Source organism: Spea bombifrons, chromosome 3 (genome assembly GCF_027358695.1).
Source record: "Spea bombifrons isolate aSpeBom1 chromosome 3, aSpeBom1.2.pri, whole genome shotgun sequence".
Classification (NCBI taxonomy): Eukaryota; Metazoa; Chordata; class Amphibia; order Anura; family Pelobatidae; genus Spea; species Spea bombifrons.
Window position 1 is genome coordinate 5,796,858 of NC_071089.1, and position 16,242 is coordinate 5,813,099.

The window sequence follows — 16,242 nt, forward strand, 5'->3', positions numbered from 1 at the left end:
CACATTAGTAAATATCTCTGAAATCTCGGACCAAAACCGCGCAGCTGACGTTCACTTAATACCCAGCGCAAGGACCTGCCAGCAAAGGTGCCAGGTTCAAAGATGGCGTCCGGCCCATCCTGGCTTTACACTCTACGATGTAATTGCGCAGACCGTCCTTATCCAATCAAAAAAAGTATTGTGCTCTGATTGGCGGGCTTCAGAATCCATTGACCAATTGGAAACCGCGGCACGTTTTTCCGGAAGTTGCTGCGCCGCGCTGGTCGGATAGCGGGAGTTGTGTGTTGAGGGGTCGTGGTCGCTGTCAGCGCGCGGTGGGGATATGGTGGTCGGGAGCCAGCTGGAGAACGCCAACCCTCTGATCTACCGGCGGAGCGGGGACCGGCAGGTGACGGCTCGGGAGGAGGATGAAGACGTTCCCGACGGCATCGATGACAGGGAGATCTTTGATATCCTTACGCGGCGTGTCTTTCACTGCATAATAATATATATATGGGTTATAAGAAAATCGTGATACCCGGCAAACAGTGCCTAGGAAGAGAGAGGGAAGGCAGTACGGAAGCTTTACTTTACTGAGAGGGTGGTTGATAAGTGGAGCAGCCTCCCAGCAGAAGTGGTAGAGGGTAATAAAGTGGGGGGGATTTAAACATGCATGGGTAAAAGGCCTATGGCTCCTGAATCTAAGACGAGACCAACCACTGATTAAGGTCTGAGTCTTTACAGCAGGAGAAATGGGCGACTAGATGGGGGCTTATCTGCCGACATACCGTTATGTTTCTTTTTTACTCCTAAATAGGGACTGTACCTCTTAAAGAAGGATGCTTGGCGTGTGGTGTCCGGGGTGCCGGGCTGTGTGTATTTGTGTGTCTGAACCCCTCTATACGCATCCTTGTGGCTGGTAGAGCTGTGGAAATCGGCCATGGCCTCCCACCCACCAAATATTCTGCATGCTTCGGGGGGAAAAGAGCGACGTGGGGCTTTGACTCCCAAATAGGGAATATCCTTCCTGAAAAGGGTTACTTGGGAGGTATAGGCCAGCACAGGGTAGTAATCTGATCTTGATACCGATCGTTGTCACCGCGCATGAATAAGCCCTTCCGAGTAAAGGCGCAGTCCCACTCATCGATACCATAACCCGGAGCGAGTGACCTTTACTTAAAACTTTCTGACCTTAACGTATTACATCTGATCCGCTCGATAAACGACCCCGAGCACCCGCTCAGTCTGGAGGAGCTGAACGTCGTGGAGGAGACGCGAGTGAAGGTGCGCTGCTGGCTAATGCTGCGGTTCCACCGGGCGACCGTCCCATGGGGCGGGGGGCCGGCCAGCCGTTGATGAGTTTATTCAGGTTTATTAAGTCCGGCGCTGCGAGTGCAGGCAGATCCGGGGTCTTTCTTCCTTGCTTACCACGCGCGCTGTGTTCTGTGTGATTACTCCCATTAATCCGATCCATTGTGTGCCGCAGGTAAACAATGGCGAGGGCACCGTGTCTGTGGAATTCACCCCCACCATTCCGCACTGCAGCATGGCCACGCTGATCGGCCTGTCTATCAAAGTGAAGCTTCTTCGCTCTCTGCCGGAAAGGTTTAAGGTGAGTGCGGGTGAGGGGAGGCTGATGAGTCCTCGTGCGGGTGAGGGGAGGCTGATGAGTCCTCGTGCGGATGTGAGCCGGGTCCTCTGTACCTAATGGATCGGCTCCTTCTGGTGTTCTCGGTCCCTTTGACTGTAGGGACTGTACGAAGCACTGCAGGAGTCACTGGCGCTTTAGAAATCCAATAAAATAACATTAACAGATGCTGGACCCCTATTTTATGAAAGTTATTGGGGCTGCAATACTACCTTGACTTGCAGGGGTTAAATGGTGATTCGTATATCCCGTTGTACTGCGCTGTGGAATATGATGCCGCCACCCCCTTGTTTCCGTCTCTGTGTATAAGAATGACTCGCTGTCTGGTCCACGTTTTTGTGTTACTTCCCGAATCCCTGCACCTGTGTTGTGTATTCGCTGTTGTTGTGCGATGAGCTCAGTGTGGAGCCAGGTGTTGTGTGTTAGTTTTGTTAACCCTTTCCTGCTTGCCGTGTGTGTCGGTTTCCCCTCCCCTGTAAAGTGATGATATGAACTATACCCGGCCCCAATAAAGTGCGTTTCTTCCTCCCCGCCGGTGTGTCGTGGGGTGACTGGTGGCGTGGACTATACATCATGCAGGGCTAGCAGAGCACTTCCTGCAGTACTGACCCTACGTAATGGGGATAGGAGGAGGGCGAGTGTTGTAAAGTTCACCTCAAATGACTTTATTTCAGTAAATCCACCTCTTTAGTGTTTTCCTGTTGGTGGAACGTTGGCGCTAAAGTAAAAGTTCTCGTTGGGAAGAGGATTTTGTGAATTTTGGATATTAAGTATCTCCGAGTTCCTCTCAATTCGTATTTTATAATCTGGAATCTGGTTTTCTTTCTTTAAGGTGGACGTTCACATAACCCCCGGAACGCACACCTCTGAACACGCAGGTAACGCTTCATCTCTTTTATTCACGTTCTGGGGAAGAAAAGGACTCTTTGTAGAGCCAGCGGGGGATCTCTTCTCCCTGTAAAGGAAATCTTCCCCTTTAATGCGTTGATTTTTGTGATCTTTTCCCTATATGTTAATATGTAGACATGAAGTTGGAGAGACGGGGGTGTCCAACCTGCGGCCCTCCAGCTGCTGCAGGACTACATCTCCCATAATGCTCTTTCAGCTAAGTGGCTGGCAGAGGAGTATGGGAGATGTAGTCCTGCAGCAGCTGGAGGGCCGCAGGTTGGACACCCTTGCCTTAGACAATGTTTGGTATGGGGGGCTTCATGTTGGTTGGATGTTCGCCTGCTAATGGTTTCCTTTCTGTGCCCCGTGCAGTAAACAAGCAGCTGGCGGACAAGGAACGCGTGGCGGCTGCCCTGGAGAACTCGCATCTGCTGGAAGTCGTCAATCAGTGTTTGTCGGCGAGGCCTTAGACCCCGGCTGCCGGACTGCTTATACCGGGGGGCCTCTGACCACCCGTCTACAGGAACGAGCTGCTGTAATTTCAATCTGTGCATTGCTTCTATATCCTAAAGAAGTGTGGCCCCCGCTCCCTATCTGATAGCTATATAGTGAATTTTATTCATAAACTTCGATTGCCTGATCCCGGGCTGACCTCTCCCGCGGGCGGCCCCTTCTGTCATGTTGGATGTATAGAGGGTATGATTTATACCTTTAGAGAAGGCGGCAGCGACGTAGGAATAGCACTGGTTTGTCCTCACAATGTCTTAAACTCGCAGGGGTTGGCCCTTCGTAATTGTGAAGTCGGTGAGATGAAACTGCAGCTCTCCTGCCAGCTCCCTGTTTGGTGAATAAAAGCAATTCGAAGAATGGTACAGTGCAGCATACACTGCCGGGTTCAGCTGTACCGAATGTCCTCCTTGTCTATGATGGGGGTCCCTGTCTTGCCGACCCAAACTACTTTGTGTGTATTCACAATAATAAAGTGCTCTGCCCTGTGAGCTGAATACAGTAGAGGCATTTCTCAGTGGTTGCTTCTCTGTATCGTTATTATTGAGTGTTATTTATTGTTTTATAGAGCGCCGTCATATTCCACAACTTTTACCAACGTGTTTGAGGCGATCGGGGGGTGTCGAACACTTGTGTGCTGCGTTAGCAATTTGGACCCGCTGGACGAGAGATGGGTCTGTCTCTGAGGTCCCCCCCTATAATACATTCTAATAAGAACAGCGTCCGCGGCGTGTGTCACAGTGCTGGGGGTTATATTACTGTATACAGTGCTGGGGGTTATTACTGTATACAGTGCTGGGGGTTATTACTGTATACAGTGCTGGGGGTTATATTACTGGATACAGCGCTGGGTTTTATATTGCTGTATACAGTGCTGGGGGTTATTACTGTATACAGCGCTGAGGGGTTATATTACTGTATACAGCACTGGGGGTTATATTACTGTATACAGCGCTGGGGGGTTATATTACTGTATACAGTGCTGGGGGTTATTACTGTATACAGCGCTGGGGGTTATATTACTGTATACAGTGCTGGGGGTTATTACTGTATACAGTGCTGGGGTTATATTACTGTATACAGCGCTGGGGGTTATATTACTGTATACAGTGCTGGGGGTTATATTACTGTATACAGCGCTGGGGGTTATATTACTGTATACAGTGCTGGGGGTTATATTACTGTATACAGTGCTGGGGGTTATATTACTGTATACAGTGCTGGGGGTTATTACTGTATACAGCGCGGGGGGTTATATTACTGTATACAGTGCTGGGGGTTATTACTGTATACAGCGCTGGGGGTTATATTACTGTGTACAGCGCTGGGGGTTATATTACTGTATACAGCACTGGGGGTTATATTACTGGATACAGCGCTGGGTTTTATATTGCTGTATACAGTGCTGGGGGTTATTACTGTATACAGTGCTGGGGGTTATATTACTGTATACAGCACTGGGGGTTATATTACTGTATACAGCGCTGGGGGGTTATATTACTGTATACAGTGCTGGGGGTTATTACTGTATACAGCGCTGGGGGTTATATTACTGTATACAGCGCTGGGGGGTTATATTACTGTATACAGCGCTGGGGGTTATATTACTGTATACAGCGCTGGGGGGTTATATTACTGTATACAGCGCTGGGGGTTATATTACTGTATACAGCACTGGGGGTTATATTACTGTATACAGCGCTGGGGGTTATATTACTGTATACAGCGCTGGGGGTTATATTACTGTATACAGCGCTGGGGGTTATATTACTGTATACAGCGCTGGGGGTTATATTACTGTATACAGTGCTGGGGGTTATATTACTGTATACAGCGCTGGGGGTTATATTACTGTATACAGCGCTGGGGGTTATATTACTGTATACAGTGCTGGGGGTTATATTACTGTATACAGTGCTGGGGGTTATATTACTGTATACAGCGCTGGGGTTATATTACTGTATACAGTGCTGGGGGTTATTACTGTATACAGCGCTGGGGGTTATATTACTGTATACAGCGCTGGGGGTTATATTACTGTATACAGCGCTGGGGGTTATTACTGTATACAGCACTGGGGGTTATATTACTGTATACAGCGTTGGGGGTTATATTACTGTATACAGTGCTGGGGGTTATATTACTGTATACAGCGCTGGGGGTTATATTACTGTATACAGCGCTGGGGGTTATATTACTGTATACAGCGCTGGGGGTTATATTACTGTATACAGCGCTGGGGGTTATATTACTGTATACAGCGCTGGGGTTATATTACTGTATACAGCGCTGGGGGTTATTACTGTATACAGCGCTGGGGGTTATATTACTGTATACAGCGCTGGGGGTTATATTACTGTATACAGTGCTGGGGGGTTATATTACTGTATACAGCGCTGGGGGTTATATTACTGTATACAGCGCTGGGGGTTATATTACTGTATACAGCGCTGGGGGTTATATTACTGTATACAGCGCTGGGGGTTATATTACTGTATACAGCGCTGGGGGTTATATTACTGTATACAGCGCTGGGGGTTATATTATTGTATACAGCGCTGGGGTTAATGCTCAAGGGAAAAACATTCTTTTACATGCGAGTTGTGGAGTTGTGTCACACTTGTATATGTTGTATGTGTTCTATAGGTTTGTTTTGTATGTACATGTGATAAACAACACATTCCGTCCAGATCCGATTTCTTTACCCGTATCGCGTGCCGCGGCATAGAACATGGTACTCGGTGTTTATTGTTCTATTCTATAGCAGGAGGATTGTCTGCGTGACTCAGTAACCGGCTTCATTATCGCCCGCGACGGATGAGGAAATATTTAGGTCGTCTTTGTTCCAGATCCGCACGCTAAACTTCATAGGCCTGTCAGGGGCCACACGTCTCATGGGGTATTAAAATGCCAGCCCTCCCTAACGATTTGTAAACACTCTCCCCCCTTCCATCTATACCCATAATAATAATAATAATAATGAAAATGAATAATTATACAGCCTGTATATGTATAGTTATAAATATATTTACATATATTTGTTCTGTCCCTGGGTTATCTCTCTACCTCTCTGCATTTCTCACCTCCAGACCTATTATTTATGACACCCCACTTACCCCCCCGCCGGATACTCTGCAATACTCTGTTATTTGACATCGTGTCTACTGGACTAATACGGCTTCACCTATTTACATTAAATATATATATAAATATCTACAGATATACATACATTGTGGCTGGGTCTACGCTATATATGCCTGGAAGACTTCGGTGGTCCGCGTCTTTGGAGGGGGTCCCAAGGGACGCAGCATTCCTTTAGGCTTTGGCTAGAGAAGGAAGGGGTCTGCACTTCCCCATGTAGAGAGTGCAGCTCCAGAAGATGAAGACTGGAGGTACGCTGTGGCCCCCACTACTACTTTACTCTAATATTTTTTTAAGACTGATCCTTATGGGTTCTGCTGACATCCATGTAAAGCAAACAGGCTTGGCTTCTGCTTAAAGCTGAACCCCTTTATTGAGTGAAGGCATCGGCGGAGTGTTATACGCACCGGGTGTAACGTAACCCCGGCCGGATCATTTCATTCCTCGGGGCACAGCCTCCTCCCGACCTCCCAAACGAAGCCTCCTCACCTGTGTGACCCAGACAGTCCTAAGAAACTCAGGGATGCTCGCACTTGTCAGGATCCCAATTTACAAACTATATGGGACAGACAACCTAAAATGTAATGGATAATGTATAATGTATAACTGAGGCAGATGCTTTACTTTCCACCCTTTGTGTTTTAAAGCATCCGTAATAAAAATATTAATGCATGGATTAACCCTTTCCTCTCCCTTATGCCTGTTCAAAATATATTTTTTTATATACTGGGGTTTTTACCTGGACATTTTTACCTGGGGGGGGGTGGACAGTGGAAAAATAAAAATTCAGTGTGTTTAGTATTGTATTCTGAAATTACATTTAAAGAGACTAAGATGTGATATAGCGTCCAGCGAAAGACAAACGTTTATTCTGCCGGTATTCTCTTTTATTTCCTGGTCAGGCATTTATTGAGGAATACACACAATTACTTTTATCATCGGCAATTATAAAAATTCCATATTTTAGTAAATCGTACTTAGTTTGAACAATGGAAGGAATAACCTATTAAATATCTGTCAAAGTAATTTTTTTGTTTGTGGATTATGTGAATTTTAAGTGTTTTTTATTTTTTATTATTTTTATTAATCTACATTGTAAGCTGTTGTCTCTGTTAGTCAATTTGTTATGTTATATACTACTTGTCATGTCTTGTTTACCCATTGTACAGCGCTACGCAATAGGGTGGCGCTATATAAAACAATAACAATAATTTAAATGATATCCACTGATTCGTGCTTTTCTCACTGCTTTATCACAGCTGACGTCCCTGCTTGAATACAGGTGACTTAATTCAGAATATCTTTACCTGCTGTCATGGTTTTCATAAGATATATATATTACACACCGGTATATAAATACACACACAGTATATACACATGGTCTTCTTACTGCCCCTTATCTGGATGTGGCCCCCCGAATGCCCCTAGTAAAGCAGATTTAAGTTTATACAAAACTATAGTTGGTAAATGGGTGCAGAACGATGCAAAAACTCTGCTCCGGAGACGTGTGGAGTATATTTAAAATCTAACACTGGGGGGCGCTAATCAGTCGTTGTTGAATTCTGTTTTTGTATTGAGCCATTTATTCACCGAAGGAGGGGAGAGTTCTGTTTCACCTCCCTGACTTCTCCGTACGTTATGAAGGCCCCATCTCATTGAGCTGCTGCTGCCGGAAGAGCTCGACTGGCCCTGTATAATGTATAGGTAAATCAGCGAGTTTTCTTCAGGATCCTCGCTCATTGAATTATACATTATACAGGGCCGGCTCAGCCCTTCTTGCTGGAGAAACCCTTTCATAACCATTAGTGAAGTGAAGGAGTGGAACCTCAAGTCTCCTGCAAACCCTCCCTTTAGAGAGAGGACCGGGCTACAGTCACAGGGCAGTCCTCTCTCCGGGGCTGGCGCCTCCAACCGGCCGGTTTACAAAGAAATATAAAATCTGCCGGCGCGTCGGCCCCTTTCGGCCCCCATCTAGTCGCCTGTTTCTCCTGCTGTAAAGAGTCAATCCGTACGCTGACCGCTTTTCCTGCTTCTAACATCAACTTTGAGGACGAAATGTTCTCTCGCTGCCTGATCAATCCCCCCACACATCGACAGGTGCCATGATAACGAGATTATCAGCGTTACTCACTTCCCTTACTGTATTATCCTCTACCACTGCTGCTGGGAGGCTGCGCCATTTATTTACCATCTCCGTAAAGTAAAAATACCTTGGAATCTCATCTATAGTTGTAAAGGTAAAACTACGTAAAGGTACCGGTTACGTTAATTCATGTAAAATGAATCGTAGGGAAATGTTCTCCTCGCCCCGGGGCTCTGAGTGCGGCTCGTTTACAGACAGACGTTACGCATCACTTATTCATGTCTAACATGATTTTTTGCATGCAGGTGCTTCATGAATACAGGAGAGAAAAAAAGTGAAATCCATCGCCCGGGGGAGGGGGTATTAAACTCAATCCCTGCCCCGAACAGCTCGTCAGCAGGAAAAACAAGTTTGTAGAAGTCGTCAATGAGCAGAAAGTATTAAATCTGGAAAGAAATACGAACAGAGTGACGGCCGGGGCAGCGGATGAATGGGTGAGGGAATCAGAAGCAGTACGGAATTCCTCGTTATCCCTAATCCTAATTCATACACCTATTGTATTAATTACTCTTAATATTCATTACTATTTATTACTATTGCTTTTAATTACTATTTATTACTATTAATATTACCATAATTAATATTACTATTTATTAATAATTACTATTACTATTAGTTACTATTACTATTTATTACAATTACTATTAATTACTATTAATTTTACCGTAATATTACTATTTATTACTATAAATTGCTATGACTATTTATAAATTACTATTAGTTACTATTACTATTTATTACAATTACTATTACCGGTAGTTACTATTACTATTTATTACAATTAATTACTATTAATATTCCCGTAATTACTATTACTATTTATTACAATTAATATTAATATTCCCGTAATTACTATTACTATTTATTACTATTAATTACTATTACTATGTATTACTATTAATTACAATTAATTACTATTACTATGTATGACTATTAATTACTGTTTATTACTATTCATTACTATTTATTATTTATTAATGTTACTATTTATTACTATTAGAACACCATACCCCTACTAGTTTAGTATAACAGTATTGAGGCCCAGACCGGCCACCTGGCATGCTGGGCAAATGCCCTGGTGGGCCACTGGCGGACAGAGCCACCCACCTACCCGATGTGCGGGGTCTGCTGTAGCCACACGCCGCGTGAACATAAAAAGGTAGCGAGTGGCCGCGCATGTCCAGCTGTCAGCCACACTTACATCATCCCTGACATATAAATTATAAACAGGCAGCCCTGACATATAAATGATCTCCCGGAAGATGTTTGCAGGAATGAGGGGGAAGAAAGTTAAAAAAAAAAATTTATTAAAATATAAACAATCTATAAATAAATATTGAGACCTAATGATGTCATCATTAAAAAGTCTTACTATTATTATTATTACTATTATTATTTTGTATTATTTGTATTAGCGACATACAATCTAGAATGGATACATTTTTTTTCCAATTTTTCCAAATATTTTTCAAAGGAACCACTACTTGTCCTATAAACGATAGCATAGAAATTGGTTGGGTAGTTTTAGATGAAAAAGGTAAAATACTCTTGGAGAAAGACATGAAAAAAGTGTAAAAAAAAGCCTTTGTCTTTACGGGTTAAAAGGATTAAAAAAAAGAAGAGAAAGGGGCTAATAAACACATTTTTGGGCCATTTCCTCCCTTCTTTAAGACCATAAACCTTATATAGTCCTTTTTTTTTGTGACAGCCTTATCCCTATCTCATACATTATATCAACCTCTACCATCTCTGCTGGAAGGCTATGTCACCTACCACTTTTCTCAAATTATAGGAGGTGGTTCTTGGTAAGAAAGGTTAGGGGTACGACTGGAATCAAGATGTTGGATTTCACAATGGTGGCCACTCACGGCGGAGTCTGTGAATAATGATGAGTGATGGAGGCCAGAAGCCATAATAATTCTAATACCCCCCCCCCCCCGCGACGGGACGCCCCCCATACTGCGTGCAGCGCCACGGAATCTGCTGGCGCTATATCCATAAATGTAACGGGAACCTAATACTAACCGACAGCCCAAAGTCAGGAGACTCAGTCACCAACACCCCACTCTCTGCCCAGCTAAATGCCATCCGCCCCGGCCTCCATCACCACCTGCAGCTCTCCTCTACTATGTCAGCTGCCTCCCTCAGCTTCACATCCTCCACTCCCTCTCCTCCATCATCACTCAGCTCTATCCTTTCCTCTATCATGCCTCACACTTCCTGTCCTCCATCACTCACTCTCCTCCATCTCTCTCTCACTCTCCTCCATCCTCAATCACTCTCCTCTCACACTCCTCCAAACCTCTCTCACACTCTCCCCATCTCTCTCTCACACTCTCCCCATCTCCCTCTCACTCCCCCATCTCTCTTACTCTCCTCTCACACTCTCCCAGTCTCATCTCACACTCCCCCATCTCTCTCTCTCACACTCCTCCATCTCTCTCACACTCCCCCATCTCTCTCTCACTCTCCTCTCACACTCCCCCATCTCTCTCTCTCTCCTCTCTCTCTCACTCTCCTCTCACACTCAGTGTCCTCCACTGTCACTTGGCTCTCTCCCCTTCATCCACTCTCCGCCATCCTCCCTCACTCCCTTCCATCCTTTCTCCCTCACGCTCTGCTCCATCCTCTCTCCCTGAGTCTCTCCTCCTCCATCCCTGTCAGTTCCTCCTCCCCCGTGTCTTCCCAGCCTCCCTCCTATCTCCAGCCTCTCTCCCTCCCTCTCCGTGCTGTCTCCCCTCCTCCCCCCGAGCCGGGTGTGCCGTAGCCCGCAGGATACTCGCAGTGTCCCCGGGCCTTGCACTGGCAGGCGGGTGAACCGCCGGGACATGGCGGGCTGGCCGCGGGAGGCTGGCAGGATTATCGGTGCGGCCCGAGGCCAGTGGTGACCGTGCGGGCAGTGAGCCGGCGGCCGCGAACATGTCGGGGGAGGTCCGCCTGCGGCAGCTCGAGCGCCTGGTCCTGGCCGGGCCGGGCCGCGGAGCCGGGGGCTGTCTGAGCGTGGAGAGCCTGCTGGACTCCCTGCTCTGCCTGTATGATGAGTGCTGCGCCTCCCCGCTGCGCAGGGACAAGAACATCCACGACTACATCGAGTGGGGTAAGTGGGGGTATTCACTGAGGTGTGCGGGGTATTCACTGCCATACGTGGGGTATTTGCAGAGATGTGTGGGGTATTCACTGAGGTGTGCGGTTTTCAATTGTGTTGGTTATTTGCCGAAAACCTTGGAGCTGGGCATAGGGGGCACATTGGCGGTGAGGCCGGGCATAGGGGGCACATTGGCGGTGAGGCCGGGCATAGGGGGCACATTCGCGGAGAGGCCGGGCATAGGGGGCACGTTGGCGGTGAGGCCCAGGCATAGGGGGCACATTGGCGGTGAGGCCGGGCATAGGGGGCACATTGGCGGTGAGGCCGGGCATAGGGGGCACGTTGGCGGTGAGGCTGGGCATAGGGAGCACGTTTGCGGTGAGGCTGGGCATAGGGGGCACGTTGGCGGTGAGGCCGGGCATAGGGGGCACATTGGCGGTGAGGCTGGGCATAGGGAGCACGTTTGCGGTGAGGCTGGGCATAGGGGGGCATGTTGGCGGTGAGGCCGGGCATAGGGGTATATTCACTGGGTTGTGGTGTTGAGTGGTTTCTCACTGAGTGCTCTTGGTTTGAGGGTTACCCACTCAGGCTGTGGCTTTGGAGATACTGACCGGATGGGCATGGGGTAGGGGCAAGGGGATGCCCTCTGAGAGACCGACCCATGGGGGGGGTACCCTCTGAGAGACCGACCCATGGGGGGGGGATACCCTCTGAGAGACCGACCCATGGGGGGGGTACCCTCTCAGAGGCCGACCCATGGGGGGTACCCTGATTCTGCTGGCGCAGAGAGGACTCTCTCGGAGGTGAGGCTGCAGGATACACCGAGATGCAGAGGGCTTAGGAGGCACAGAGACTGAGTGGGGTATGGACACTCACCCTCAGCCCGTGGGGAATTGGGAAGAGTCTTGGGCATAGGGGTATTCCAGCTGCCAGAGCCCATTGGTAGAAGGCGATTATTGGGGGTCTTGTGAAGGGTTGGGTATATAGGATGGAGACCGTGGCAGGTCCGTGTTGTGTATTGAGGGTGGTTCCGGAGTGAATGGGGTTTTCTGGTTGTTTGCTGCGTTGTATAAAGTGTCTGCTGTGACGTCTGAGTGGCGTTCTTCTATACTGGTCGGAGTGACTGGGATATGCTGGTGGGGAGTGCTGGAGATACGGGCTCCTGGAGGAACGCTCTGTGCTGGGTGACAGTCTGCATGCGCCCCGGAGCAAGTATGTTCATACTAACCTGGTGTCAAAGTGAGTGGGCACTCTGGGCAGCTCTGGAATCAGAAGACGCATCATCACATTGTACCCCCCTGCTGTATAAGTTGGTGCATTTCTTCAGCGGGTGTAGATGAGAGGGGGTAAGAACGCAAAATGCCCCCCTCCTGGGGCACTGTGGCAGCTTGAAATAAATGGAAGTATTTGGGATTGAATACAGGGGGGGGCTCGTTCTGCCCCGTCATCTCCCGGGGCATATTGAGTGATTAGGGTAATTGAGAGTGAGTGAGGGTTATTGGTGTTCTGTGAGTGTGAGAGTATACGCTCGCCCTAGCCTGGCATTTGGAGTGAGCGTTTGGGATTTAATTCTTTTATTTTGGGTTTTTCCCATGTATTTTTTCAATTTCCTGCTACGACCCAGCTGTGAGGAAGGGCTTTTGGTTAAATCGATTGCCCCCTGTTGTAAGTGATAGCGGGGCATGTGGACCACTGATGGTTGGAGTAGGGCATTACTTTTTGGTCACATTGTGCTTTGAGGGCAGTAGTTAATCCTGTGCTCTGCTCTCCAGCGTTGGATTGAAAGGCTGTGTCTGATCCCCCCCCACTGGGATCTTGGCAGGTCATTAGCAGATGGGTAGTTTCAGGCTTATTACCCCCGTCTTAGGGTTCCTCCCTGGCTGGTGTAATCCTCGCTGCCCACCGTATGACTGAAGGATGGGCCATAGGCTATGTCCTACAGAACATACTGCAATGACATCATAGCGGACCCTCGTTACCTAATGTCTCGGCTCGTCTTACTCCATGGTTCTAGTTCTGGCAGACCCTTTGAATGTAGGGACTGCAGGAAGTGCCGCGGTAACAGTTGGTGCTATATAAATACATATATGCTGGGAAGCTTCTGTAAGGACCGATTATGCGAGGATAACCTAGATCCGCGCAGGTCCAACGTGACAGCTGGCCTCCTTATTACGGCCGGTGGCCCTCCTGGGGGCCGTGACGACGCTGCAGTCTCGCTGCGCTATCGCTCGGGGCAGGTTTAGCCGTCTCTGCGGAGTCACGGAAGGTCACGCCGGAGACATCAGCCATTGTTAAGGACATGCTTTACCCCGGCGGCCGCTTCCAGCGCCGGGGACTCCGCTTTGTCATTGGCGTGCCCTTGATCGATGCGGCCGTGCGGGTGGCTGATAGGTGGCCGGGCCGGACCGCGACCCGATAAAGAAAATAACGCCTCTGTTATTGCATCGTTATATCTCTCGGGGAGCTTAGAGACGCGTGACGTGCCGTTAACCTGTTAAAGCCCAGAATACGGGCTCCCCCTGCCACCGGAATGGTTTAGCTCATTGTGATGGAGGTCTTGAATGGGGCGTTGAACGTATGGCTGGACCATTCATAGTTTTTTTTTTTTTTTTTTGGAGCTCAGCCTTCCCGAGGACAGACCGGCTCTCCGCAGATTAACCCCTCGGACGCTGTGTCACGTTTACATTGTACGCTGCGGGGGGGGATAGTAAATCCGAACGTGCTGCCGATCTCCATAAGCAAACAGGCTTTTCCCCCGGCGGTGGGTGGGCCGTCCACGTGCCTCATTCATTTAAAATAATTCCCCGTTACCGTCCGCTGATCGCGCGCTGGCCTGGTCAGCACGTTCCTGTTAAAGGGATAGTAAGGCACCGCAGTAAGGGGGGGTGGGGGTGAAGCCGAGTCGCTGAATATTTTGGGAAGAAATAATCAATTATTACAACTCGTCCTGGCCATCATTCTTACAGCAGGCAAACGGTTAATTATTTGGGAACCCGGCGCCCTGTACCATTGACACAGCTCTGCAGTATAGTTTCCGTGCGTGATTCCACCCCCCCCCCCCGCGTAGGATGCATAATATTTAATATGAATGTGCATTGGGCCTAGGGGTGCTCGCCAAGCCCCGGGGCTTCCTGGTGGCTCGTTCCTGCTCTCCGTTTACATGTCGGGGAACAGGAAAGGGAGAAGGAAGGACGATGCTGCCGACGTCGGGTGAATTGTCTGCCGGCAGCGAGGAAGCGGAGCGGTGCCCGGCGCGGCTCAGTGACGCTCCTTCAAGGAAACTGCATGGTCAACACAGCTTGTTGGACGGGGGGGAGAAGCCTCGGTGTTCGTACCCTTCACCTCTCGAGGGGTCAGTGCCGTGCCGGCCCTCCGTCCAGCAAGGCAGTCATTACCCGCCGTTCTATTATGATTTATTGATTTATATGGCGCCGTCATAGTCCGCAGTGCTGTACACCAGGCATACGATATAACGCGCCGCGCACGTCAGTTTGTTGGGCAGAGAATCTTCCTTGCCGTGGGAAGTGTTGAGTCACGATCCACGATTCCAGCGGCTTTTCTTTTTTGGTTCTCTCATCAATAATCCATTCCTAATGTCTTTATGTCACGAGCTGGTCAATATCTACCGATTCCACATCGCAAAATGAGTGAAAAAACCATGAAACGTCTGGTTATTGCAGAATATGTGCGTTAAATCGTTCGCCCAGAACGTGACGCCTGTCTCGGTCAGTCTGATTATTGACGTGGAAACATCTGCTTTTTTTTTTTTCGTGGCTATTCCTGCAACGTTTTAACCAAATCCACATTTTTTGGGAATGATGGCAAATTTACACATTTTTATTGTACCAATTGTATCGTTTTTAAAGTAACGTGCGGAGGAACCCCGCGGCCGCGGCGTTTGGTATCGGTGACTGCGTGCGATGCTGTCATCAGAAGCCAGATATTAAGAGTTTGGTCCAATGAATATCTTTTTTGGGGTCAACATAGAAAAATGATGTCGCTGCAGGTTTATGGACCTCATCCGAATCGCCTGAAGAAGAGGCCTCTTCGGTCTCAATGTCCCAGAAACGTATATGATTCAGCATCGGGGGTAAGGGGCATCTGGCTGCAGTAATTCGTTCATACCCCCACATGCATGGAAGAGCGTTTCTGCTGCTGATTGGCTGTCTCAAGCAGCCAATGAGTGTCGTGCAGCGTCCAGACCTGGAGGGGGGGGGTGGGGTAGGGAGCTGCAGCTTTGTAGATGCAGTTTCCTTCTTCCTTTGTTTCTGTTACAAAGTAATTTCATATCCATATCTTGTTGAGGGGGCTCACTGGAGGGACACTCACTGGAGTGTCGAATGATGTTGTATGTGAGTAAACCTAATTTGCGCAACGTATTAGAGAGCGAGGTTAATGTTTTCTCTAAGTGGGACTGCGCCTTTAAAAATGTGATCGGTAGCGCCTGGCATGCGCCTATAAACAGTCAGCCCCTCTGCCAAATCCGTCGTTACCCCGCACCCACCCCCGGACCCCCTGGTTACTGGCTTCCAATACCAGCGCCTGGAACCGCGCATGTTCTGTGATAACCCGTGGGCCCTGGCGTAGGTGGCAGTCTGCCGGGTAGCGATAACTCCGGGGCGAGCAGACAGCGCTGCTGTTATGTACTTGGCAGACGGTCCGAACGCGCCAAGCCTTTGTTCTACCCCACGGCTTCAGACTCCGGGTCCTTCCCTCTTTCTGCTTCGTAGGCTAAAGAAAATATTGTTCCAGCGGAGGAAGTACGGCAGGCTGTTAGAAAGCGTCCTGGAAGCGGCAAATATTACAGGCAGCGTTTAAAGGGGCGCTAAGATGTAATGTTTGGGTTGGCGC

The 16,242-nt window shown here is 48.4% G+C and overlaps 2 protein-coding genes across 4 annotated transcripts in view; both read left to right on the plus strand.

Moving 5' to 3' along the window:
• Positions 1-248: 248 nt before the first annotated feature.
• Positions 249-3,526, plus strand: CIAO2B (cytosolic iron-sulfur assembly component 2B). Its single transcript, XM_053459214.1, has 5 exons — positions 249-449; positions 1,184-1,263; positions 1,466-1,591; positions 2,460-2,505; positions 2,888-3,526. Exons 1-5 carry the CDS (start codon positions 323-325, stop codon positions 2,983-2,985), a joined length of 477 nt encoding a protein of 158 aa, XP_053315189.1. The 5' UTR covers positions 249-322; the 3' UTR covers positions 2,986-3,526.
• Positions 3,527-10,997: 7,471 nt separating this feature from the next.
• Positions 10,998-16,242, plus strand: part of CDC42BPA (CDC42 binding protein kinase alpha) — an 80,921-nt gene continuing 75,676 nt past the window's right edge. For all 3 annotated transcript variants that reach the window (XM_053459328.1, XM_053459330.1, XM_053459329.1), the window contains exon 1: positions 10,998-11,403. In XM_053459328.1, the coding sequence (XP_053315303.1) occupies positions 11,226-11,403 (178 nt within the window). In that variant the 5' untranslated portion in view covers positions 10,998-11,225. The remainder of the gene's footprint in view (positions 11,404-16,242) is intronic.